Source organism: Naegleria fowleri, assembly GCF_008403515.1.
Source record: "Naegleria fowleri strain ATCC 30894 chromosome Unknown tig17, whole genome shotgun sequence".
NCBI lineage: Eukaryota > Heterolobosea > Eutetramitea > Acrasida > Naegleriidae > Naegleria > Naegleria fowleri.
The window spans coordinates 445,298-470,928 of record NW_025407949.1 but is presented as its reverse complement, the minus strand read 5'-3'; the positions used below and the strand labels follow the sequence as shown (position 1 = coordinate 470,928).

Below are 25,631 nucleotides of genomic sequence, written 5' to 3'. Positions count from 1 at the left end.
GTTGCTTAAAATATTTTTCGACTCCGTCTATTTTTTTTAACGGCAAAATTTCTTCCAACCATGAGCAAGAAGAATAATTGGAAGAACAGCAAAAAATCATACCATCAGAAAACAACACAAGGGAGAAATTCTTGAATAATCATCGGGCGCTTTTGGTTCTCGTGTGCAATGGGCTTCAATAAAGATCATTTGTTATTGCCCCAGAGATCACAAATAATTTTATAAATTTGATGAATGATGGTGCTGTCGGGCTGAAAAATACCCATATTTTGTAAGAGCTGCTGAATTCACTCTTCAAACTCAATAATGCAAAATAATGTGAATGATGATGAGCAAGACATTTTTTAGTGTTGTTTTGATGGCTTCCTTAACCCTCTCAATCTTTGAAGTGATGAAAGGGATGTGGTTTAATGCCGTGACGGGACATCACGAGCTTTTTCGACCAATCCTTATCTTTCTGTGACATACTAAATGAGTAGAAATGTAATGTTGTTTCTTCACACATATGCTTTGGTGCAATATTCTTGTAAGCATACAAAAATGGCAAGTACCCAGACAACATCGCCGAGACCAAGGAAAAATAAATAACTTTAAAACCTCTTGTGAGTACTGTTTGTGTGCTCACATGGTGAAGCTGAGGCGTACGGAAATACCATGGATATAAAAAAGATAGACCTAACCCCAAGCCAGCAGGTGCAAAAACATTAAACGACAAATCTCTTATTCGTTTCAATTTAGTTATTAGCTCAAACTCTAGAGGAAATAATTCCTTAAATTTTTCAACAGTGCTTGGAGAGAATTCCAATGCTCCTCCTAACCATCTGAATGTTTGAAAATGTTCATAAGATTTGTAAACTAAATATCCAAAACAAAAAATATATCCTGTCAAATACTGGCATTCGAAAAAGGAAAATAAAACAATTCACATGTTTGGCCTCATCATCACCAGCAATATATAATTACCTTGTGGATGTGAGTTAGGGAAGAGACCATTCTCTTCGATCTCAGTGCCCACAAATCTTGTAACTTTCCGCCCGTCATGATTGAAAATTATGAATTATTTAAATCAATTATGATGCTACAATGTTGTCCACAGAAGCAGAGTGATCATTGAGTTGGCGACTTGTGTTGCTCCGATTGTCCTTCAACTAAATCACTAAAGGGAGCGATAACGGAGAGAAGTGTGTTGCTGTATTTTTTAAGTGATGCTTGTAAGGACCAATTTAGGAACAAGCCGACGAAATATGAGGTGTTTTTTAGTATTATGAAAATTTGACAAAGCTGGATGGAATGAATAATAATAATTATTTCTTAAACCAAAGAAATTATTATGGTTGAATACATCTTCCATGCAACGATATATAAATTAGTACTGATAAATGGGATTCATGCTGAGAGAATTCATGGTTCTTTGCTTTAAAAAAATAATTTTCATCAAGCACCATCCCGTCTTACGAGTGCCTGCGCCATCGCTCAAAATTGTTGTTGAAAGCCTCTCAGAAAGGTGTTTTTTTGGTTCAGCATCATCATTTATTGTACGTACATTCAACTCTCGCCGTTCCTAATTGACCACCAACATAACATAACAGTATTCCTAATTATCATAATTTATATTTTCTTCTCCATCATCATCACCACCATCAACAAGTTCAATGTCGAACATACAAGAGTTTGAGCAAATCATTGCTAATATTCTCTCTCATGATAACAATGTGAGAAATCATGCGGAACAACTATTCAATGCTTCCAAGTCAAACCCTGATTTTTGTGTGGGTTCTTTACTTCATCTCCTCCGTCATTCTCAACACATACATGTAGGTTGTTTTCTCATTCATTATTACTAATATCCTTTGAACATAATAATTTTATCAATATCACAAACAATTCCCATCAATTATTATTGTGAAAATTAACTCTTGAAACTACATCATGATGTCTGCACGTCAACAACATTTCCGGTACATTTTGTTACATATTTCCCATCTCCGTCAACCGACCCTTCGTAATATAACAACAACAACAACAGGTGAGAAGTCTTGCTTGTGTGCTTTTGAGAAAAGTCATCACAAAGACTGATGACAGCCTCTACGAATCTCTCACTCCACAAACACAACAACTGGTGAAAACAGAGTTACTTCAAGCTTTGGCACAAGAAACAGTGAGCCACATTAGAAGCAAACTCGTTTATACATTATCCGGATTTGTTTCTGGCCTCATTGAGGATAATCAGTATCCTGAATTTCTTCCTACAATTTTCAACTGGGCCATTGACCCAAATCCATTGCTTCGTAGTAGTGCCATGCGTATTTTCAATCAACTTGCAACATACTTGTTGGATAGAGGGTTAGACCCATATCTTCAACAAATTCACCAACTTCTCAGTGCTTGCTTACAAGATAAGGATCCACAGGTTCAAATTGATGCCTTTGAAGCTCTGTGTTCTGTGGTAAATGTGATTGAAAAACCTAAAACTCCTGCCTTTGCAACTTGCATTCCTCAACTTTTGAACATTTTGGCCACTCAACTCAACGACAACAACACTCAAAATGCTTCAAGTTGTATTGAAATGTTGATTGAGGTGGTTGTGAGTCAAACAAGCTTCTTTAAACAATATGCTTCTGCAGTTGTACAAGCCATGTACCAAGTTGCAAGTACAACCCAAATTGAAGACGGTGTTAGACATTTGGCCATCGAGTTCATGGTTTCATTTTCCGAGGCTTCTCCAGGAACTGTCAGAAGAATTCCAAATTTCATTGAGAATTTATTACCTTTATGTATGAATCTTATGCTGGATATCGAACATGATGAAAACGAGTGGTCGAGCACTTATGAAGACAACGACACTGAGTTGTCGAATTACGATGTTGGATTGGAGTCTTTAGATAGATTAGCTTTGTCCGGAGTGAACCCAGAACAGGTGGCCACTGTTGCCTTCAAGTATATTCCAGACTTTATCAATAACCAAAACGATTGGAAATATAGACACACTGGAATTATGGCTATTTCACAAACTGCCGAGGGATGTAATGAGCAATACGGAAAGTATTTGAATGAAATTGTTCAAATGGTTGTTGGTAGACTTCAAGATCCACATCCTCGTGTTAGATACGCAGCTATTCACTGTGCTGCTCAATTATCTACAGATTTCGCTGGAACTATTCAATCCAAGTTCCATCAATTGGTCGTTCCTGCTTTACTTCAAGGAATGAGTGACAGTTATGCCAAAGTTCAATCCCATGCAGCAACAGCTATTGTCAACTTTGTTGAAGATTGCGAGAATGTTTATGTTCAACCCTATCTTGATAGTATTCTTTCCAAGTTGTTAGATTTATTGAAGACTGGCCGAAGATATGTCCAAGAACAATCTCTTTCCGCTATTTCTGCTGTTGCAGATTGTGCAGAACATCTTTTCATCAAATATTACGATTATATTATGCCTTTCTTGAAAGAAATTTTGTTGCATGGTACTGGTAAGCAAGAGCGTGTGCTGAGATCTCGTGCAATTGAGTGTGTCAGTTTAATTGGCGTTGCTGTCGGAAAAGAAAAGTTTAGTCCTGACGCCAGACAAATCATGGAAGTTTTGATTAATACTCAACAACAAACTCAAGACAGTGACGATCCAATTGTTCAACATTTGCATCAAGCTTACACAAGAATTGCAAAATGTTTGGGTGAAGATTTCATCCCATATCTTAACTTTACTATTCCACCACTGTTGAAATCAGCAGCCATTGAGCCTGATATCACCATTTCTGATGTTGACAGCGCAGGAGATGCTACTGAAGAGGAAGGAATGGAGTCAGTCACACTCTCAATTAAGGGAGTTGGAGATAAGGTTATTAGCATTAGAACATCAACATTGGAGGAAAAGCATTTAGCATGTTCATGCCTCTATTCCTATGTCGTTGTTTTGAAGGATGCCATGTTGCCTTATGTTAAAGATATCACTGATATTATGGTACCACTTTTAAAGTTCCCATACATGGAAGACATCAGAGACACAAGTGCAACTATTATGCCCAAGTTAATCAAAGCAGTTAAAATTGCCGTACAAAAGGGTAAAGCGCAACCACAAACTTTGAAAGGGCTTTTGGATTTCATTTTGTTACACATTTTACCTGCTTTAAAGGTTGAGCCAGATGTAAAGACCGCCACTGCATTGACCGAGTCCTTGAATGATTGTGTTGTTGAAGTTGGTGAAAATAGTATGAATGCAGATCAAGTTACTCTTGCCTGTGAAGTTCTCAAGGTTGCTTTACTCCATTCCTTATCAAGAAAGCAAGCAATTATGGCAGAAATTGATCATGAAGACGATGATGAAGAACAACTTCGACTAGATGCTGACTGTGAAGCAGAAGAACAATTCATGACAACAGTTGCTGAATTTGTTGGATCAATGATGAAGATTCAAAAACAATTCATATGGGGACCTTTCAAAGAACATTTATGGGACACATATAGAGTTGTTTTAGAAGCAGATTATTCTGACGAAGAGCATAGAATTGCCTTGTGTGTTCTTTGTGATTTTGTGGAGCAAGGTGAAAGACATTTTATGGAGATGTTTGAATATATTATTCAATGCTTTTTGGCTTATGCACCTTCGGATAATCCAGAGGTGAGACAGGCAGCAGTTTACGGACTAGGCGCTTGTGCTAAGTTTGCAGATGCCTCTTTTGATTCATATGTTGAAAAAGTAGTACCAATGTTAACACAACAAATTCAAAGAGAAGATGCCACCTACCCAGATAGTTTACCTGCTACCTGTAACGCAGTGAGTGCTTTATTCAAATGCTTGGAATTCAGAGCACCTAAATTAGGTAATCGAATCGATGATCTTTTACGGTTCTGGTTTAGCGCTTTGCCTGTTGGTGGTGATTTTATTGAGGCTAAAATTGTTCACGAAAAACTGGTTAATCTCGTCAAGCAAGGTAATGCAGTGGTGCTAGGAAACATTGATCATCTAATTGGAGTATTTTCAACGATTGTAGGAACGGACGCTGTTACACCTGAAACTCAAGCAGACATTGTCGAGATCGTCAAGCAACTGAACCCCCAGCTCGTCCAACAAGCACTCGGCAAACTTCCTCAAGAAAACTCCAGCAAATTGATTGCTCTTTGTCAAAGCAAGTAAACAAGCCCCAACTTTGAATTTTTCGCTCAAATAATGTGGCTGTGTTGTGAAATGAGGTAACTTTGTCCTCTTCTAATTAAAGTTCCAACAATATTCAAATTTTATTCCTCTATCAGGTCCATGACCACTTCCAAGTCCATTTTGCTAGCTGTTTTGTCCATACCACCCACAGCACCAAAGGCCATTTGCTTTTCGGCAAGTTTACGATACACTCCGTTCTCAATTTGAAGCAACTCTTCATGCTTACCCTTCTCGACCAAAACACCTTTAGCAAGGACGCAAATGACATCTGAATTTTTGACTGTGGCAAGTCTGTGAGCAATACAAATGGTGGTACGACCTTTCATCAAGTGGTCTAAAGCAGCTTGCACCAAAGCTTCACTTTCAGTATCCAATGCAGAAGTTGCCTCATCAAGTAGCAAAACGCTTGGATTTTGTAACAATGCTCTAGCAATGGCAATTCTTTGCTTCTGACCACCTGACAAAGAAACACCCTTCTCACCAAGCATGGTGTTATAACCTTCTGGTAAGTCCATGATAAAATTGTGACAATTGGCAGCTTTAGCAGCTTCTTCAATTTGTTGCATGGTAACTTTTTCCATTCCGACAGCATATGCAATATTTTCCTTAATTGTTGTTGCAAATAGAACGGGCTCTTGTGTGACAATACCAACGTTTCTATGGAGCCACATTGGATCCAAGTCAGCAATATCAACTCCGTCAATAAAGATTTGTCCAGATTTAGGAGTGTAAAATCTTTCTAACAATCCGACGATGGTCGATTTGCCTGAACCTGATGGACCTACCAAAGCGACTGCTTGACCTGGTTTAATATCCAATGAGAAGTTCTTCAAAACCACAATATTAGGTCTTGATGGATAAACAAAGTCAACGTTACGAATAGAAATGTTACCCTCAATTTTGTCCAAAGTTTTTCCTCCCTTGAATGGAATTTCTGGTTGTCTTTTGATGACTTTGAGGAGAGTTTCTTGGCTCATTCTTGCTTTAGTGAGTTCAGGGAAGAAAGTAAAGGCTTGTGACAAACCAAGGACACCCATAAGCATTAAACCAAACACTTTAAACATATCACCGACAGAAATTACCTTGTCAACCGTTAATCCACCTCCATACTTGAAAATGTAAGTAAGAAAAATTACTAACACACTAAACTTACCCAAAAAGCAAGAGCAACTGTACCCCACAAAATGAATGATACACTTGCAAATGTAGATCCTTGGGCAATGGCCTTAAGTAATCCATAAAAGTTGACCATTTTTAAATCCGTTTTAAATCGTTGTTGCTCCTTTTCTTCGCCTGCCATACTTCTGACAGTTCTCATACACGAAATCACTTCAGTGGCAATAGCAGCTGAGTGTTCGTTGGCCTCATTGGTCTTCTTTGTGAAAAGTTTGATCAATTGAGAAAGAACACCCACAGAAATCACCATCAATGGGGAGGTTGAAATCATGACAAGTGACATTTGCCAGCTGGATACAAAAGCAAGAATAATACCAACAACAAATTGAGTGAATTGTTGGACAAAGGTGGCAAATTTTAAGGTATAAGCGTCTTGGATTTTTGCAATATCTTCACTAAGAGCAATGGTAAGAGTACCAACTTTCTTAATATCGAAAACTATTTCAAACAACGTCCTCATGAATCTTATTCAATATTATTCCACAAATACTTACATGCCATTTCTTGTTCAGTTAAAGCATTGAAATAACCTTCCTTTAAATTAGCACCAATTCTTTCAGAAGCCCAGTTAAGGAAAAATTGCATCATAAAGTTTGCAATCGTGGCTCCTAATGCAATGAGGGCAAATTGGGCAGCCATCCAGTTGATATCACCTCTCAACTTATCAGGCTGATTATAGTACGTTGCGATGGAATTGATTAAATCTCCTAATACAAATTGGAAACACAACGGAATGACACCAGCTCCCGCAGCGCCAATACATCCCAAGAAAATCAAAAACCAGTTGGAAACACCAAACATTCTGTAAATCGTCCAGTGATCCCATCTTCGTAGTTTTGGTTCTCTTGGATCTGGAATTTCTTCTTCTTTTGCTTTAAGTGCTTGTTCTTTCCTTTGTTTTCTTCTCTTGAAGGGGTTTTTTGAGAGGGTTTGTGGTTGTTCAATTTCAATGACAGTAGGAGCAGGCTTTTCATCACCCACCACAGAATTGGTGGATGACACAATCATATTGGTAGAATTTTCGTTCATTTCTTCTTCGTATATTCAAAATTGAAGAAACGCTTGGAGAGAAAATTGAATTTTCTATATCGGGTTATTTACAACAAATCAATTGGCTGTTGAATAATTAGGTTGGTTGGCCAATACTACTCTATTCAAAATGGATTTTTAACCACACAAACAAAATCGTTCGAGGTGAAGAGGTGGTGGTGGTGGTGGTGTTTTTTGTTGTTGGTGATGATGTTGTGCGATGCAATTTTTATGCGCTGCTGCGACATTTGCTACTGCGACTGATGCGAAACTGAAAGACGCAAATGGAATCTGTCCTCGAGTGCGGGTGCGCACCATTCATTATGTTGAAGGAAAAGACTGGTGGTGGTGATTCGAATCTATCCTGACTCTCGCAGTCGCACTATTCCAATCATGATTCATGAAACAAGAAAATTGGCAATCTGAACGTTCAGAGGATTGGAGCTCCTTGTGGCCAACGTACAATCACATTTCTGTGCTATTTTTAATTTGTTGTTCAATGTTTTGAAGGCTTTTCACGATGATGTGAAAGGAGGGTCGTTGCAATGCCTCCATATTCCAACACTCTCGAGTCAATTCGAAATATTTTAGAATGGCTGAAAGTAACATTTCGTTTCTTCTAAATCCTATGAGAGGATACAACACGAGCCATTGTGATAATTCATCCTTATTGGTAAATGGTATGGATGGTCTTTTTCCTTTTAACACTGAAGTTAGAATGTTAATGGATGCGGTGGATTTGACAGAGGAAAGTCCTACTTTCTCATTCTCAGTAAATGGAGGCAATTCAAAGAATAATTCCCACATGATGATTCCAAAGCTATAAACATCTACTTTGGTTGCTTTTAGTGCTTTTTCACTTTTACGATTCATTCCATTTAAAAGGAATCAAAAGTTCCATCTTCTTCACTAATCATTTCTGGAGACATGTATAGGAGTGTACCAACATTCCTTGTCATGGTGTAGGAAGTGGTGGTTCCAATTGTTCTTGACAAACCAAAGTCACAGACCTTACATCGATTGTTTTTATCGAGTAACACGTTACCAGGTTTCTTTTTTTGGATCAAAAGTCAGTGATGATGAAAAACGAAATTATTGTGAAAGGTATATGAAAAACCCAATGACCTACCAAATCTCTATGAACGATTGCAGGTGACAATGAATGCAAATAATCCATTCCACTTGCCACATCTTGTAAAATTCTCAATTTGTCAAGAATGGACAAGGATTGTCTTCCAATTTTGCAATTATAAATAATTCGTTCCAAAGAGCCATTCTCTAAATACTCGGTGACCATAAATTTGTTTTCCTTTGAAACTGCAACTCCAAAGAATGTCAAAATACAAGGATGACGTAGTGAGGCTAGAAGAGAAACTTCCTTTTCAAATTCATCATTCTCATCATCATCATCCATTCGAGTCTTTAGAGACTTGATGGCCACATCTCTGTCCTTCCATTTTCCATGATACACAGTTCCAAGACCTCCTTCACCAATCTTCTTTATAATTTCCAAATCTGTAATGGGAATTAGGAATGACATTGGTTTCCTCTCCATCTCTATGGTGAGTACTTCGGTTTGGTTCAATGCTAATAAGGGAGAGCCAAGTTCATCTTTGCGATTCATCTTCTTCTTCATACTTTCATGACTCATACTCGTACTTTGAGAATAGTGCTTGTCCAAAGAAGAAGAAGAAGAAGAGGTGAATGCTTCTACATAATCATCTTGATTGATATTAAAAACGATGGCCTTATCAATAATTTTCTGTTCGACCGATAATTCTGCCTTCTCCTTATCTTGCAAACGTTTTAGTCGTCGTCGTATATCTACACAAACATTCACACCACACAATACACCAATACAAGTGCCAATGAAAAAGAAGATGAACACAATGGGCACCACAACAATCAATATGATGGCAATGGGAAGTTCTTGATTGAATTGGCATGAATAGAGAGAGGAAGTTCCATCCACATCGACCAAAGCCAATCGATAGCCTTCTTTGCATGGATTAATTTTGAATGGAAGGAATCTTTCTTTTGGAGAGACTTCAGTTCTCATGGTGGTGTTGTGAATTCCGTAAACCACAGAATTTGAATCATTCGCACGAATGTACACGGAAATGTTTAAATAATTGCTAAACTCCTTTGATATGACATACAACTGAGGATTTGAGGTGTCAATGTAGATTGTTTCCAAGAAGAGAGGAACCGTTGTATTCAATGAGAGGGCTGTTCCATTCAACACTATAGAATCTCCAGGCATAAATTCTAACATGGAAACTCCATCGTCAAGATTAAAGGAGAAATTAGTAATATCTGAAATATAGTCATCTCCAAATATTAATGCCATATTATGATCAAATTTCACATTTTTCATGTTGGTTTCATTAAGCTGACAATTGTAATGAAAAATTGCTCCACCTTTTACAAGGGCAAGATTTTCCTTAAATTCACAATTTTCAACTGATTTGGTAGAGAGGCCCACATAAAACAATGCACCTCCTACAGCCGCTGTATTTTTGATAAATGTACAGTCTCGAATGAAACTGCTAACTTCCACAGGTGGTAAAAAGGAAAAGATATTCACAGCACCACCTGCACCTATTTGACGTCGTCCATCTGTGTAATAGACCTTGTCATGGTAGGTCACAAGATTTCCCTCAAAGGTACAATTCAATAGATTGAAATGGATGGCAGTTTCAATATAAATAGCTCCACCTCCCAAGGCTGCCTTGTTATTTCTGAATATGCTATCCTTCACAGTGAGGTCAAGGGCCAAGTTTGCATCATTGAAGGCACATCCAAACTCCTCACATTGGTTATTCTCAAATAAACAATTCGTAATGATTGTGTTATAGGCTCCATACAAATAATGTGTGTGATAATTCTCCAACACGATCGCACTTCCCTTTGAACCATCAATGAATTGTGTTGCATTAATTGTAAATCGATCTATATCTGAAAGGTAGAGAGAAGAAGCTTTGCCCAATCCAGTGTTATTTCTAAAATAACAAGACTCCATGTATACCTCAATAGAACTCTGAACTGTGATAATTCCAAACATGGCTTGATAAATAAAGGATGGTATGATCACATTGTTCTCAATTCCAAGTTGAAGTGATTCCACTCTCTTATAGGCTCTCACAAATAGAAATGGACCTGATCCCTTAAAGGTACACACTGCAACCAGAAACAACTGACCATGAGTAGAGGTCACAATACCATTAAAGTTTGTACTATTAATGAATTGTGTGTAAGAGATGTGTAATTCCTTAATGTTGGTGGTTGTTAATTCTAAATGATAATTTTGAAATTGGCTGTTTTGGAGAAACATCTTTTCACCATTCTCTACGGTCAATCTAATTCCACTATCGCGTACAATTAGACTTGAAAGGACAGTTAATTGCATGTTTCTAAAATAGAGCTCGTTGAATGAATAAAATTTTGTGTACAACACATAGACACTCAAAGGACTTCGTACTAATAATTCAGAACTTTCAACAATAGATGTTTCTACGCTAAATGTTTGCATGGTCGAGTCTAATTGGACGAAGGTAGAATTGAGTATGGATGAACAAAATGAAAGTCCTGAGATTTGAGTTGACATGAAGTATAAATTTTCAATATTCAAGTTAAAGAATACTACCCATGCTAAATCTGGCCTGGATTTGATAATGGAGTGAGGTACATCTGGACGAAGAACTGAAGGTGTGTTAAACTGTAAAGTTTTTTGAGACTTTGAATAGCTTGAAAATACAAAATAATATTGAAGTCTAGGATACAGTGGAGTTTCAAGAACATTATCCAAATTCTCTTCTTCCATATCGTCCATTATTTGAACATTGACTACTACTGCTCTTGTTTGTGGCATTGAAATGAATAATGCAAATGCGGTGCTATTCATCAAGTTGTTCAATTCTCGTAATACTTGTTGAATGTGTTGACATGGATTTTCAAGTGTGCAGAATGGAACATTGAATGCTGATTCATTCTTCTTTCCCAAAATGAGATTGACACTTGCTTGTGGTTGATTTTGAATCGCTTGTTGGAGAGTTTTAAAGCAATAGAGTTGTGATGGATCGACCATGGATGCATGTTGGTATCTTTGTGTGTAGGGATGGTGTTCATCATGTTGATGATGAAAGTCCATTTTGTGAATGTGTGAGTTGGAAAGTGGCTCACTTGGCCTCCTCCAACTGTCAGAAGTCTCCATAATCACATTTGACGCATTCAAATGTTCAGGAAAGGAGAAGGTTATGATGTGGTTGTTGGGTGAGAAGGTTTGGATATCATGGTGTTGGCCACTCTCCTCGTTTCTGATGAACAAAGAAGATTGAACAAAGAGACACAACATGTGCATCGACACTGTTAGAAGCAACAACCGGAGTGGGCGTGTTGCGGATTTCATCATCATGCACACGATATTTTTTTAATCTCCAAGGTTGACCAAAGAACTTGACCTGTTCTGAAATTCTTGTACATGGCATGAGGAATATTGCCTGTAACAATACAGGCGCCTGACCATTCAATGTCTTTCAGGAGGTTATGGGTATAATCGCATCCCTTATTTGAACAAGAATGTTCATCTCACGCTTTTTTTTCAAGGTTCATCTCACAAAATTATTGCGCTTCCGATCGGAATTTGTCCTGCAAGACTTGGTCTAAGGAACTCTTCTCTATTTTTATTTTCTAATATTGCCATTTCCTTAAATTGAAAACAAGCAACCAAATTTCAGACCAAAAAAAAACTTGAACCGATTCAATTTTCGCACACACACTCCCAACTTTAAACAATGACTGAATTTTACGACCTAGGCAAACACTGTTGTGTGGAGACATGCAGACAAAAGGATTTCCTTCCTTTTCATTGTCCTCATTGTAAACAATATACCTGTTCCAAACATAGAGAATGTTCCTCCCATCAATGCCCGGCGTTTAATATTGAAACAGAATTGAAGAAGAGTGAAATTCCTCAATGTCCGTTATGTGGAGTGTTTGTTTCCAAGCAATTTCCTCTGGAAGACAATAATTTAGTGATTAACCGACACATTGAGAGAGGATGTCAAGTTGAGAAACGAAAAGACGACAATTGTTCCTTCGGAGGATGCAACGAATTTCAAATGTGTAAATGCAGTCATTGCAACAAGTCCTATTGTTCATTTCATAGACATGCCGAGGACCATCATTGCACTCACTTGAAGAAGAAGATTGTCCAACAAGAGCGTAAACAAGTGGTTCAAACATCCACAACATATCAACTAAAAACAGACGAACTCTCTCAATCTAATAATGAGCTATTAAGGAAACTCCACAATGAGAACCAAGCAGAAAAGAACAAGCATAGCACCTCCAAGATGTCACCAAGTGCATCAAAACCAACAACTCCTAACTCATCACTTCCCTCTTCATTTGTCATTCCTTTAAAAAACAAACATCTGGATGATGCAGATGCTGTAAAAACAACAGTTTACATCACTTTAGATTCAAAAGGATTGCCCATGAAGCTAAGTCGATTATGGTCGGTGGGCAAAGCTCTTGACCTTATTGCAGATTATGGAAAAATTAAGAATAACAATCACAAACTGCCTCAAGATTCTGACGATCGACTCCATTTGTATAAATTGAGTAACGGACAAGCAAACGCTCTTCCAATATCGAAGAGAATCGAGGAGGTGCTATCTAATGGAGATGTTATTATTTTGGATTCTCAGCGAAATACTCAAGTTGAGCCCAACAAATTGTTAAACCTAATTCCTATTCATCCGTGTGCAAAAGAAGAGGTGTCCTTTATTGAAAAACTAACAAGAAACTACAAACAAATATTCTCTCAATAAAAAACAACTATTGGACTTCATCATTGTTTTGGATGCACCTCTCCAGATTTGGGGCTATTTTTCTCAACAATTCTTCGTCAAGAGAATAAAGGCAATCTGTATGAATAAACTTCAGATTAAGGAGTTTCTTCTGAGAACAGTTTTTGCCCTACGGTCCACATTACAAATAATCTCTCCAAACAGCATGGTCCCTTCACATGAATTGCAATACCTTTCACACTAAGAACTTCAATTGTACTTGGTATTGTGAACACATTGTTTCTAATACAACTTGAAAAGTTAAGAACCAAGTGTTTTAAGCTTTTCATTCTTGCCAACATGTTTTGCAGGGAAATTTTAGTCCCTTCAGCCAAGCTTTGAGAGGGGGTGATGATCATGTCTTCTCTTGATTTTTGAAAGGAACTCTGAAGATAAAGAGCATTGTATGAACTCTATTTCTCGAATTGATTTGCTATGTCTGCATAACTCGTGAATTTGAATTAATAAATCAAAAGTACAATCTCTGATAACCAATCTGTCAAGGTTTGGAAAGGATTTCTTAAAGGATGGTATGCAGGGAAGCTCCCTGCACATCCAAAGGGTCATAGATCTGATGCTGTTGCAAGGAAGAGAGGCAAGAAGTTTAAGAGTCTGACTGCAGGTAGTGTCTTCCACAGTCAACGAAACAATATTGCCAAGAAGGTTACCTGATAAGAAAAGAAGTGAATTCATCAATATTGCTTTTCTGACCAAGGGACATTCAAAGTGGATGACATGTCCAACGCTTAAAAGAAAAGAGGCGTCTTCCAGAAGGCAAGGACCTTTGATTGAAAGGGCCTTTATAAAAACGCTTGTTGACAAAACCCTCAATTTCTTTGAGCTAATTGAAAGCACCCCTATTTCTTGGTACACTTTAGTGGACCTGGTAATCACAAGTTCTTCAAGACAAGGACACTCTATTTCAATGAATGGGCATGCACAAATCTCTAAATATTCCAAACATGGAAGTGATACCATAGATTTTTGATTCCTTCACTCCCAGGAAATAAGGACAAGTCTTCTCAACTTTGGGGTGAGCGTTGGTGATATCATACGTTCCAGAAAGGTTAAAGGGGCTTGTAAAGTTTCAAGTAATGGAAGCTTAATAGGTCGATACATTTTTATAAATTCCTCAATTGTCATATTTACCACATCACCTGCCACTACTTATTAGAGCATTAAACAAGAAGAAACCAAGTTTTGGAATGGGCCATGATGAATCCCACATTATTAGCTCTTTCCGACGTTTTCCAACTAAATTGTATTTCGTTTGTAACGTTTTTGCCATTGCCATTGGAATATCAACATTTTCAATATAGTCTATTCTATTCTCAATAAATCGTTCGAAAATTTCCAAGAGACTAGTCTGTTTTTCAAACCAAAAATTAGAATCCTCTTTGATTTCACGAGGAAGAGAAAAGTCTGAAAGCGCAAATTTCAATTCAGAAGCCTCATACCAAAGCCTACAAACACACGTCGAGTTTTAACAAAATCAATGAAAGGCAGGAATGAGAAAATACAAGCCCAAATGTCATGAACTTGAATATCTGCAAAATGAGATTCCTCATTTCGTGAAATGTCCAATCCGTTTAAATCCAAGTACGCTTCTGCCCCTTTTGAAGATTATCCAACAGTTGACCGACTTCCTCCTTTAGTTGTTTCATTGAATGAGTTAGTTCCTTCCGTTGAAACTGAGAATTGTTTCTTAGATATACTTCTTGTAATGACACCTGCTTTAAGTCCTGGATCGTTGTTTGTAGGTATGAAGTGAGCGCTTCCAAATCAAGGCGTGGTCCATCTTCCGTCCAAAAGCTCTCGTCTTTGTCCTCGGGAACACGTTTTCATCCTCCTGATCTTCATTAAACCATTCAGATTGTTTAACTTTCTTTAGTTGAGTCTGATAGCATTGATCTATTGAATTATCTGGAGTTTAAGGCTCGTTCTCTTCTCGATGGGGACTAAGGGGAGAGTTCTGGTTGTCCGAGAGCTGTATTGAGTTCAAGGTTGTGTTTGACCTCACTCTCTTCCACTCCATTTTTTACTCTAAAATAAAAACAATTTTAAGTTTAATCTTGTATCCATGTACGGTGGAAATTCACGCCGCAAGAATTTTTCGGAAACTTCAATTGCCACAATACCTTTTAATAATAATAATCATTTATTTCAATTTCATTTGGAATTTTATGAAAAACATGATCCTCCTTTCTGCTGACTGAACTTTAAAATATTCTTTTCAAAATTTCAAAGTTTAGATTGAACAAAAAAAACGCACCACAAGAAATGCCTCTCAATCTGAACGTGCTGGCCGAATCAGATTCCGATGACGACACCAGCAATACAATCATTCGTCAATCGGCGAAAAAGAAAAGCTAATTTGGATTTTATAAGTTTTGATGATAGTGAGGACGAAACAGATGGAAATAATTTTCAAAATACATCAACGAACACAAATCAAAACGGAATAAATCGTTCGGACCATCATCATGACGAAACCACAACATTATCAAACAATTCGGAAGGAGCCTCTCCCACAAGCACCAATAACGACCAACCAAGAGAAGAAAATTCTTCCATTGCACCAACAGGAGTTGCACAAGTCACCAAAACTCGAGATAATATTCTCTCCTTATTTTCAAGTGCACAATCTCAATGGTCTCATCACTACAATATTGAAATGGCTCCTGGACAAAAGTCCGATGCAAAACCCATCCTAACAAGTTCCGTGAAGGAAAGAATTGCTGCTTTGAAAAATAGAAAAAAGAATGTAAGCGAAAGCCTTGCAAGTTCTTCAATTGCTTCTGTGGTTGGAGGAGTTTCTTCAAGCAGTACTGTTTCTTCTAGCAGCAATGATGTGGCTGCATTGCCTAAAAGAGAACCTGGTGCTGTTTCACCTAGCACATCAATAGTAGCAGAGCAAAGCCCAACGGAGGTAGTAGATAACGATGATGATGATGTTTCAAATAATATTACAGAAAATAATGAGGAGGAAAGTGCTGAAGGTTTTATTAAAATTGATGATACAATTACCAATCATCAATTTAATTATGAAGCACATAATGCCTACGCAAAATATCAAACCTCAATTCCTTGGCAAACGCAAAGTTATGCCTCTTATTCTCCTCCATTACGATTACATTTTGAATTAATTGATTTCTACAACTTTGTAAAACAGACAAAAGAAGAGGAACTCGTGAGAGAGCGTGTTATCGAAAAGGTCACTAAGCTATGTAAGGGTATTGATCCCAGTTGCAAAATTCAGCTTTTTGGTAGCTATCCTGCAGGATTAATGTTACCAGGAAGTGACCTTGATTTACATGTTATTTCAAAATCCCACTCACAAAAATCATTTCTTGAAAAACTAAATAGGGATTTGAACAGGTCTAATGAATTTGTAGAAATTAATTTTATAAGAAATGCAAACGTGCCAATTGTCAAGTTTAAAGAGGCACTGTCTCTTCAGGAAGTGGATGTATCTTGCAATAATGCAGACACAGATTCAAGCGTAGAGTTTATTAGAAGAAGCAGTGAAAAGTATCCTGCATTTAAATATTTATGCTACTTTCTAAAATACTTTTTAAAACAACGAAATTCCAATATGGTCTTGCATGGAGGACTTTCTAGCTATGGTTTAAGTTTAATGATTATTAGTCATTTACAGATGCATACAAGCAATTCAAGCATTGAAGAGAGAGATGTCACATCACTAGGCACATTGTTAATAGACTTCTTTGCTCTTTATGGCCGATACTTCAACTATTACTTTACAGCGATAAGTCCAAATGGAGAGGGAAAATACTTGCCCTACATTATGAAAATTCGCAGTGGCTATTCGTCCAGTCTCAAATTTTCGCCGAATATCATCGATCCAACAAATGTTCATAATAACGTTTCTAAAGGTACTAGCGGTCTGCTTTCAATTAGAAATTCATTTAGCAACGCATTTGACGCTTTAATGTCACCAACTAATATCAACAAAGAATCATTACTCTCAACTATTTTGCGAGTCAGCCCAGATTTGTGCTGGAGAAGAATTTACATTCATCAGGACCGATCTTTTATCAACACGTGCAAGCAGTTTGCCACTTATTTTGCGCAATATTTTGGAGATGAAGAAGAGAAGAAGAACAAAAAGAAGCGATCGTTTAATAATGGAGGATTTAACCAGAAGAAGAAAAAGAAGTTTTAGACAAATGAAATTTTCATTAAATGTAAGCCATAATATTTTCTTAATTGAGATAATAAATAATGTTAGTACAAGTTTCAACGATTGCTATTAAATCCCTTCTCTGTGTTGTTTACGCCAGAACTTGACTGTAGACAGCATCGTTGCCTGGGATGAGATCTCAACCTTTTAAACTCGATCATCTTCGTCACTATCTGTAATGTTAATTGTTTTAGTGGTTGTGAAACCCATGTCATCATCTGATGAGCTTTCATTTCCATCAACTCCAACACACCAGAACCGCTATTCATCATTTCAATGTCAGGTGTCTCTTTTTGGCCTAACATTTCATATTGTTCATAAAGTTGCTTGTTTCTAAAGTAGAAAAAGCAAATACCAACAAGTAAACACAAAAATACTGCTGCAGCGACAGACAACCCAGTCACAGCAGTAAGTTTTCCAATTTCTACCTCATCACAAGTGAGTGTTTCATCTTCTGGAAGTTCAACACCTCCAAAGCAATCTCTTTTTTCCTTCCAAACGTATTTTCTCTTATAAAACCCATTCACACACTTTGTTTCCACAAAGGTATAATCATCTTGTGAACAGGTAATACAAGAGACATCTTCAGGTAAAGGAGCTGTCAATCCAGAATATGGATAGCACTTTGCATTTGGTTTCAAAAACCATGTCTTCTTTCGTCTTCCATTCTCACATTCACCACTGACTACTGGCTCATAATCATAAATAGTACAAACAGGACAAGCAGCATGACTCTCCCACAAGATTCTTGTTGAACAGACATCGGCAAATGATACAGCTCCTGTTTCATCCACCTCAGTCGCAATAACTGGTTTACCAATGCCTTCCTTTGGATTGCATTTCAATTCAACTTTTGTGTTATAGACTCCATTCTTATTGGAGCACTTGTAATCTGTGGCAAGGTAGACAGTGAGACCATCTCCTTTTGGAGAGTGATAATATGAAATTGTAGATCCCATATCACCACTTGTATGATATTTGGGATTTTCACTTGAATCATCTTCCACACATGCATAGGTAGTGTAACCCTTTCTACGATTTTTAGTTGTTACATCCTTACGTTGCTCTGCTAAAACTGCAAGTCTTGATTCTTTTTGACAGAATTTGGTGTATGCAGTGTCAAATTTGTTACAAAGATTGAAATAAAACTTGAGAGGAGAGTTGGGAAGTGTGAGAGGTCCAAACACACTCAATTCACTATTGAGAGCACTCTGCAAGGTTGTCAAATTGTACATAATTTCAGTTCCAGGAACTGTAAAGAGACAAGTATTCACACAGTCTGCACTTCCTGCATTCGAAAATGTACCATCTCCACAATTAAGGCACCTATTTTGTCCCCACTTGTTTTGGAAAGTGTTTCTATAGCAAGCCATACAAGCCTCTTGTCGAATATTGGAATACGTTCCAGGACGACAAGGTAAATGTTCATCAGTGCCTTGGGGACAATAATGACCTTCTCGACATTCATAACATTTATCAGAAGCACCAGAGATTTCTCCTTCAATCACAATGGATTTGATGAGAGCAGTTGATTGCTTATTCGGAGAGTCATATTTCTCAAAGGCAAATGTCAGAAGGTAATGTCCAGCAGGATAATATCTCGTTTTGTATGTACCTTTCAATTCTTTGAGTGTTTGTCGAGAGAAATCTCCAACCAAAGTTCGATTCACAAAGAATAAGAGTACAGAAGTGTCCTCAGTCTTGTCCGTTGTTGTTGTTGTTGATAACAACTCGTATTCAATACTAATCGATCCATCTGTATACAATTCAATCGGAATGGAAAGAACACTTTCATCTCCATATCCATTGGCCGCTGCATCGAGATAGGCTTCGTTCTTTTCAATATTGGAAACAATAGTCCAACCCTTATTTTCCTTATCACATTCTCCAAGACATTTGGTGGACCAATGAGATGGTAAAGAAGTAATCTCATTAAAGAAATTCGAATCGTAACGAAGGTATTTCAATGCATAGTATCCTTCGTAACATTTTTTGCATTTCATTTCCTTCATGTCGTAGTATTCTCCTTTTCCAGAACAACGTTGACATTCATCATTTTTACGGAATAATCCTAAAGGACATTGGTTGCATTCTTCATTATCCTTGTTCTTTGGTAATTCTACTCCTCCATTGCAAATCTTAGGCTTCTTCCATTCATAGATTAATTTTCTTTTACCATTCGAACATGGAGTGTAATGAGCCACATAATCCAAAGCAGTACACAAAGGTCTTGGAGAACAAGAGGTAGATCCTTCCAATGCATAGGTATTTTCTGGACAGGGTTGACATTGAGTTTGTCCAGATTGGTCATTAAAAGTGTCGAGAGGACATGGCGAACAAGAAGCTTGTCCAGGTTCATTGTTAAAAGTACCTGTTGGACACTTGGTACAATACTCAACAGATAACTTATCTCCATAAATTTTGATCCATTTGATGTATGCCATTTGTTTAGTACTGGAGGATGGTGAAGATGCTTTTTCAAATCTCCATTCAATCACATGATAACCTTTTGTCAATGCAAATGATTTGATTGTATATTCATGTACATAGCTTGTTCTTTCTAATACTTGTTCATTGTCAATATAAAGCTCTAATCCATTTCCATTGTCAGCATCGACACGGAAGCTGAATTCGAGTTTTCCTGACTCTCTCAAGATGTCAACATAATATGTGAGAACAGATGACACTGTTCCTGTTGAATCCGATTGATCTCCTGAATGAATGTATTTGTAATTGGTTGAAACTTTCCATGAAGAACATTTTGGATTTTTGGATCCTTCTGAAACACAACTCGTTTTCATTGAATCTGGTAATTCTTCCCAATCATTGGTGAGGATTCCCTCAGAAAAACTAAATTCACCAGGAATACATGGCTCACATTTCACAAAAGGTGGTCTCAAAAATTGACCATTACTGCAAGTTAAATCTTTGAAATATGAGAAAAGATGGGCTGAAATAACAAAACTTACTACAAGGGAGAGTTTCTGTAGAAATTGGTAATGGCACTCCTCCACTACAATTATTCTTCTTGTAATAAACAACGGTCCTTATGTCACTCATTTTCAAACAAGGAGTATAGGTTGCTCCGTAATCATTTAAGGTACATTCTGGTGGTTCGTTACGATCAGTTATAGGAGAAGAGAGATTATTGGTTGATGATGGTGACGAAGGTGATGACGATGGTGATGTAGTGTTTGTGGCTCCTACAAGACCAACACTAAAGATCATCGTGGTGGATAACACAAGCATGGAAATAATGAGCCGTGTTGATGATAATGACAATGGCGATTGGCCATGACTCGAATCACGTATCATCTTGTTATATAGAAAATATGATGATGATGTTATTGGGAAGGGATCAGATGTTTTCAATTATTCCGACAATGATTAGAAAAGACCAAAATAACCACTAAACTCTCTCAACCTTGAGTTGAATCGGTTAGTGTTGTTCTCTCTAAAAGCACAGTGGTGGTGGTAGTGGATGAAAGAGCTCTCTCGGCGTCCTTTCCGCAATGACACAGCAGTTGTCGGTGGTAGTGGTGGTGATTGGAAAAGGTTCGCAGGCGCCTTCGAATGAATTTTTTCTTTTGATTTGCTGATGGGTTACATGAAGGCAAGAGAAACATGAACAACATGATCCATTCATTTCCCTTTGTGTTCACAACGATGGATGAAAAGTCGGCGTAATAAAGAATTATTATCCCAAAAGACATCTATGAATAAAGAGAAACTTGAGAGTTTGTTTTCAAGAGAAATCTCTTTGAAAGCCTCCATCTCCTCGCAAGTCCCTTTATTTGAATAGGATTGTTGTTGTTGTAATTGATAAAACTCAGCTTTAAAAATATTCAAAGGAAGCCGTCTTCTCCACCACATGCTCACCAACACCTTTGAAATTGTAGGTTTTATTGCACTGATGAGAACAAGTGTTGATGATGATCGGATCGTATCGTATCTAATAACGCAACAAACAATCGCACCGTTCAAATTTTGTCGGTGATGGATGCTAATTGTATATATTTCTATTATTATTTCTATGAAAAGAACTGTAATACATCATCGGGAAATGAAGATAATTTATCGTTTGAGTTGTGGAAAATTAGTGGGGAATTGACACGGTTACATCATTTAGCGCACGAAGAGTTAAATAGGCAAAGAATTTTGATTCCATACGCTCTTCTCGTTCCGAGCGAATTATATTTGTTTTTCATTCTTAGCCATCACATATCGCGAAAAGAAAAGATTCAATCAATAATTAATGATAACTACTTGGATGTTAAAAGTAAGTTTAGTATCAATACCTGAAATTAAGTGTTCATCGTTGGATAGTCGAAAAAAAGAATTTTTCGGATTTTTCGAGTCTACAAGAGGATGAAACCAAACTTTTAACTGTCGCTACAAAAAACTGGATTCAAAAGTATGTATAAACGTGCACTGTTGACATGAATATTTGACAAAAATATCGTAATAGTATTTTAATATTGGAGCATTCATACTCATGCCAAGGAAACTTTATGTTTCTTGCGAGCAGTGAAAAGAACATTACCTCTGACAATTCAAGCTTAATTTCAATTACAGGATTTTCTATTTCTTGTATAGTTCACAACAATTTCACATTGAAAGTATTTATTAATGTAAAAAAGAAGATGTTCAAAAAGCTAAATGCTGAGGATACAATTTCTAGAATATCTTCGAAAAGCCAAAAAACGCCGTTTTGGGGTAAGTTTATAGATGGATGTCACGCAACATCAAACATGTTATCTTTTTGAAGTGTACACTCCCTTTAAGGGTCTTCCTGCAAGATTGGCAACAAAAGACAAAAGCTCATCTAGCGACGAATACAATGCAAAAACACAAGCGACAGTTCTAATAGAAGGGACTCCAATATCCTTTATTTGTGACGAGTACCTACTTGCTATTGAAAATAATGACCAGAGCCTAGAGAAGTATTTTCCTTCTTACAAAAACGCCCCTCGCCAAAATCCACCTAGGTCTAAAGTACAACAAAAGAACAAGATGCAATCAGGCAACACTCCTAACAATGCCAAAAATATCAAGCGAGCATCTTCTAATGCTGATTCTTCCATCAATGGAAAGCCAGCTTCCATCAAAAAACAAAAAACAGAAGCTGTTTTGCCTGCCTATGCTTATACAAGAAAAGAAAAAAAGGAACCGACGCCACCAACAATATTGACAGCATCTCCGACACTTCTCAATCCCCCAATGGTTGAGGTAAAGAAAGAGGATACTGCGTTAGGAACAATGCCACCACCATCATCCGCCGCTCAATCTTTGCTAACTTTTGAACATGAAGCTACTTCAATGGAAGCAAATTTTGTTGCTCAAAAATCAGAAATCCAACTGGAAGACCAAGCAGCAAAAGAGCTGACTGCAGATCAGTTCAACCAACTTCTTGACTCCTTTGATTGGAACGAGCCGAACGACAATCCTCAACCTGCTGTTACTTTCGAACCTTTGCCAGCTAGCACAACCAGTGACACAGCACAATCTGAAATGACACCCACGAACACGGTAATACCATCTCCATCCTTAGAGCAACCACAAACAGCCTCAGTAGTGAGTGTTAAATCTCAACAAGATGAAATCAATGAATTTAAACAATTATTGGATCAGAGAGAAGCACAACGAAGATCTATTCAAGATATGCAGATTGCATTTAAAGAAGAAAATTTAGTGTACGAGCCACAAACTAAGATGCTTTCAGCAGCACCCAATTTTTTAAGCAATTTTATTGATTTGAAAGATGAAAAATCCTCAATCAAGTCAGAAATATTTGCAAATGATTTTATTTCATACTATAGCACTCCTTCCTATACATTGTGCACCATTGATGAGATGGAATATCCAAGAAAGACCAACTTCTGTCCCCCAGTAAGCTCAATGGAACAATTTTCTTTATTGACATCAATGCCAAAAGAGAAAAGGCAAAAAAGAGAAAAGAAAAGCAAGAAAATGAATACTAGAAAAGAAGAAGTTAAAGAGACCGCTGAAACTTCTTTGATAACAAATGCTGAAGAGGTTTATGATGAAGAAATTACAAATTTCGATTTTGTACATTCTGGCGTTTCAGAACTGATAGATATTGTATCAAACACAGATTCAAGCATTACCATCTCTGATATCTTGAAGCAAGCTCTTTATCATTTATCAGACGATAATACTGGCCCTGTTAAAAAGGGAGAATTACTGTCTTTCATGTTGGATGGTTGTTGGAAAGGTTACGATCTTCAATCAAATCAGCAGCCTTCCATCGATATTTCAAACGGGTTGCTCGAGTCCATCCAAGTTGTGTCTAGATACTGGTATCAGTCAGAATCCTCTCTTCCGCACGTAACGAACGATGAGGTAATTTCTATATTATTCAAGGTTTCAGAATTGTTGACCAAAACTGAAGGAGAGGAAAATATTAAGGGCCCAGTGAATATGGAACATTCTTACTTCCAACCACTAGAAACTCCAACAATACGTGTTGGATATATGGAGCAATGGCTTGACTCACATCCTGAGATCATTAGTGAATGGGAAAAATCTCTTCTTGAGCCATACGCGCCTCCAAAAAAGGTAAGTTTTATTGTCATGATTTACCTAATTTTAAATCGAATTTTCAAATTTTAGATAAATTATTGTGTGATTGGGGTTGAGCCACCAGCATTTAACAACAATGATGGACTATTCTCGGATTTGAATGGATTTTTTGAAAATTTAAGCGCCATTTACGAGATGTGCAAGCTTGGAATCCATTTACCAATTAACAATGATTTAATTTCAGAAGGTATAATCCCAATTACATACAACAGATATTCCCAACCAAGTACAACAACCAATATCAAATCACAAAAATCTCAAATGGAAGAATTTATTGAGCAATTTCAAAAAGCAGCAAAAAGAGCAGGTATGTATCTTTTGCAATTCCAGGATAGTGAGTTGGTAACCAAATAATATTTAGAGCAAGGAATAATTTCTTTTTATAATAATAACCCGAAAGATGAAAACATATTTATCTATGTCGTTTTTCCTTTTCATCTTGTCGAGAAGATGGAAGAGGCAACTTCTATACCAATGTCTAGCATGCTTTATAACATATTTGGTAATATTTTAGATCATTTACAGCTTAACATCAGTCAAGAAAGCGATGTCACTCCATTTATTCATGTAAGTATGACCTAATAACTACTAGTTATTACTTATCATATTACAGTTCATTGATCAAAAAATAGTGGACGAGCCATATTTGAACTATCCTCTAGCTGCTCTTAAACAAATTTCGCTATCTGTTTACAATAAGTGTAGAAGACAACAAAAACGATGGAATAGCCTTTCAGGCTATTTTTCGCTGCTTCATGAGCCTGCATTCGTACTAACTCCAATTGAGGTTGCTCCAGATGCTAGTCGAAACAGTCGATCACCTTTTTCAGAAATTCAGCAACAAAAGCTTACTCTTCACTGTGCATATAGCATTACTGAAGAGACCAATGGTGAATTTTATGTCACTGTTGTATGGACTGACTATTCTGGAAATTTGCTCGAATCTACAATTATTGATAGTACCACTGTTATGGCTGATGATGGAAGAAGGATGGAAGCAGTCATTCAAAAGATTCATGAACAAAGCACCATCTACATGACAAGTCTTTCGAGTAGTCATCACATTGAATTTTCTTGGGAATATACTGTTTGCAAGGTTGCTCCAGATGAAAATCAAGTTGTGACAATGTCTGATGAAGAACTGGCTGCATGGGGGAAAATTAAGGAATCAGGTCATAATGGTGCAATGTATCTTGTATCTCTTAACGACAATCCATCGTTACAGTTTTTCAAGAATAGACCATCTGACGGACATGATACATCACATGTCGGTGTCATGTCATACATGCATGTTCATGAAGAGTATGGCTACATAATTTCTTCAACAGAAGAACGACCACAAGATCTATTGCAGGATGGAAGACGTCAGGATACGATTTGTAATAATAAGAGTGTGATTGAAATTAAGTTATTCGTTAAAGGCACTGAGAAATGTTTGCACATTGGAAATATTAGACATATTTGCAAACAATTTTATAACCTAAGTTGGTTGTCTGTCTCGCCTTTGCACCCAAGTCGATTCACAGTACTACCTGTTCATGTGCAACTCTTACGAAACATTAACACTAATTTGAAGCGATATGTTCAATATATTACGAACAAGAATTAGCCACAT

The 25,631-nt window shown here is 37.2% G+C and overlaps 9 protein-coding genes across 9 annotated transcripts; 4 read left to right on the top strand and 5 right to left on the bottom strand.

Annotated features, from left to right (window-relative positions):
* Positions 1 to 376: 376 nt before the first annotated feature.
* Positions 377 to 993, bottom strand: FDP41_013278 (uncharacterized protein; the record flags this gene model as incomplete). Its single annotated transcript, XM_044703890.1, has 2 exons — positions 377 to 892; positions 964 to 993. 2 exons carry the CDS (start codon positions 991 to 993, stop codon positions 377 to 379), a joined length of 546 nt encoding a protein of 181 aa, XP_044565508.1.
* A 659-nt stretch (positions 994 to 1,652) lies between these two features.
* Positions 1,653 to 5,131, top strand: FDP41_013277 (uncharacterized protein; the record flags this gene model as incomplete). The annotated part of the gene is made up of 2 exons (XM_044703889.1): positions 1,653 to 1,814; positions 2,027 to 5,131. 2 exons carry the CDS (start codon positions 1,653 to 1,655, stop codon positions 5,129 to 5,131), a joined length of 3,267 nt encoding a protein of 1,088 aa, XP_044565507.1.
* A 101-nt stretch (positions 5,132 to 5,232) lies between these two features.
* Positions 5,233 to 7,357, bottom strand: FDP41_013276 (uncharacterized protein; the record flags this gene model as incomplete). The annotated part of the gene is made up of 3 exons (XM_044703888.1): positions 5,233 to 6,261; positions 6,306 to 6,766; positions 6,823 to 7,357. The coding sequence occupies 3 exons, from the start codon at positions 7,355 to 7,357 to the stop codon at positions 5,233 to 5,235; spliced, it is 2,025 nt and encodes a 674-aa protein (XP_044565506.1).
* A 465-nt stretch (positions 7,358 to 7,822) lies between these two features.
* FDP41_013275 (uncharacterized protein) lies at positions 7,823 to 8,164 on the bottom strand (the record flags this gene model as incomplete). Its single annotated transcript, XM_044703887.1, has 1 exon — positions 7,823 to 8,164. One exon carries the CDS (start codon positions 8,162 to 8,164, stop codon positions 7,823 to 7,825), a length of 342 nt encoding a protein of 113 aa, XP_044565505.1.
* Positions 8,165 to 8,235: 71 nt separating this feature from the next.
* On the bottom strand, positions 8,236 to 11,507 carry FDP41_013274 (uncharacterized protein; the record flags this gene model as incomplete). The annotated part of the gene is made up of 2 exons (XM_044703886.1): positions 8,236 to 8,409; positions 8,487 to 11,507. The coding sequence occupies 2 exons, from the start codon at positions 11,505 to 11,507 to the stop codon at positions 8,236 to 8,238; spliced, it is 3,195 nt and encodes a 1,064-aa protein (XP_044565504.1).
* Positions 11,508 to 12,150: 643 nt separating this feature from the next.
* On the top strand, positions 12,151 to 13,191 carry FDP41_013273 (uncharacterized protein; the record flags this gene model as incomplete). Its single annotated transcript, XM_044703885.1, has 1 exon — positions 12,151 to 13,191. The coding sequence occupies one exon, from the start codon at positions 12,151 to 12,153 to the stop codon at positions 13,189 to 13,191; it is 1,041 nt and encodes a 346-aa protein (XP_044565503.1).
* A 2,338-nt stretch (positions 13,192 to 15,529) lies between these two features.
* On the top strand, positions 15,530 to 17,395 carry FDP41_013272 (uncharacterized protein; the record flags this gene model as incomplete). Its single annotated transcript, XM_044703884.1, has 1 exon — positions 15,530 to 17,395. One exon carries the CDS (start codon positions 15,530 to 15,532, stop codon positions 17,393 to 17,395), a length of 1,866 nt encoding a protein of 621 aa, XP_044565502.1.
* Positions 17,396 to 17,469: 74 nt separating this feature from the next.
* Positions 17,470 to 20,728, bottom strand: FDP41_013271 (uncharacterized protein; the record flags this gene model as incomplete). Its single annotated transcript, XM_044703883.1, has 2 exons — positions 17,470 to 20,339; positions 20,383 to 20,728. The coding sequence occupies 2 exons, from the start codon at positions 20,726 to 20,728 to the stop codon at positions 17,470 to 17,472; spliced, it is 3,216 nt and encodes a 1,071-aa protein (XP_044565501.1).
* A 556-nt stretch (positions 20,729 to 21,284) lies between these two features.
* On the top strand, positions 21,285 to 25,625 carry FDP41_013270 (uncharacterized protein; the record flags this gene model as incomplete). Its single annotated transcript, XM_044703882.1, has 8 exons — positions 21,285 to 21,308; positions 21,455 to 21,692; positions 21,740 to 21,827; positions 21,882 to 22,129; positions 22,182 to 23,992; positions 24,047 to 24,323; positions 24,378 to 24,583; positions 24,630 to 25,625. 8 exons carry the CDS (start codon positions 21,285 to 21,287, stop codon positions 25,623 to 25,625), a joined length of 3,888 nt encoding a protein of 1,295 aa, XP_044565500.1.
* Between the last annotated feature and the right edge of the window lie 6 nt (positions 25,626 to 25,631).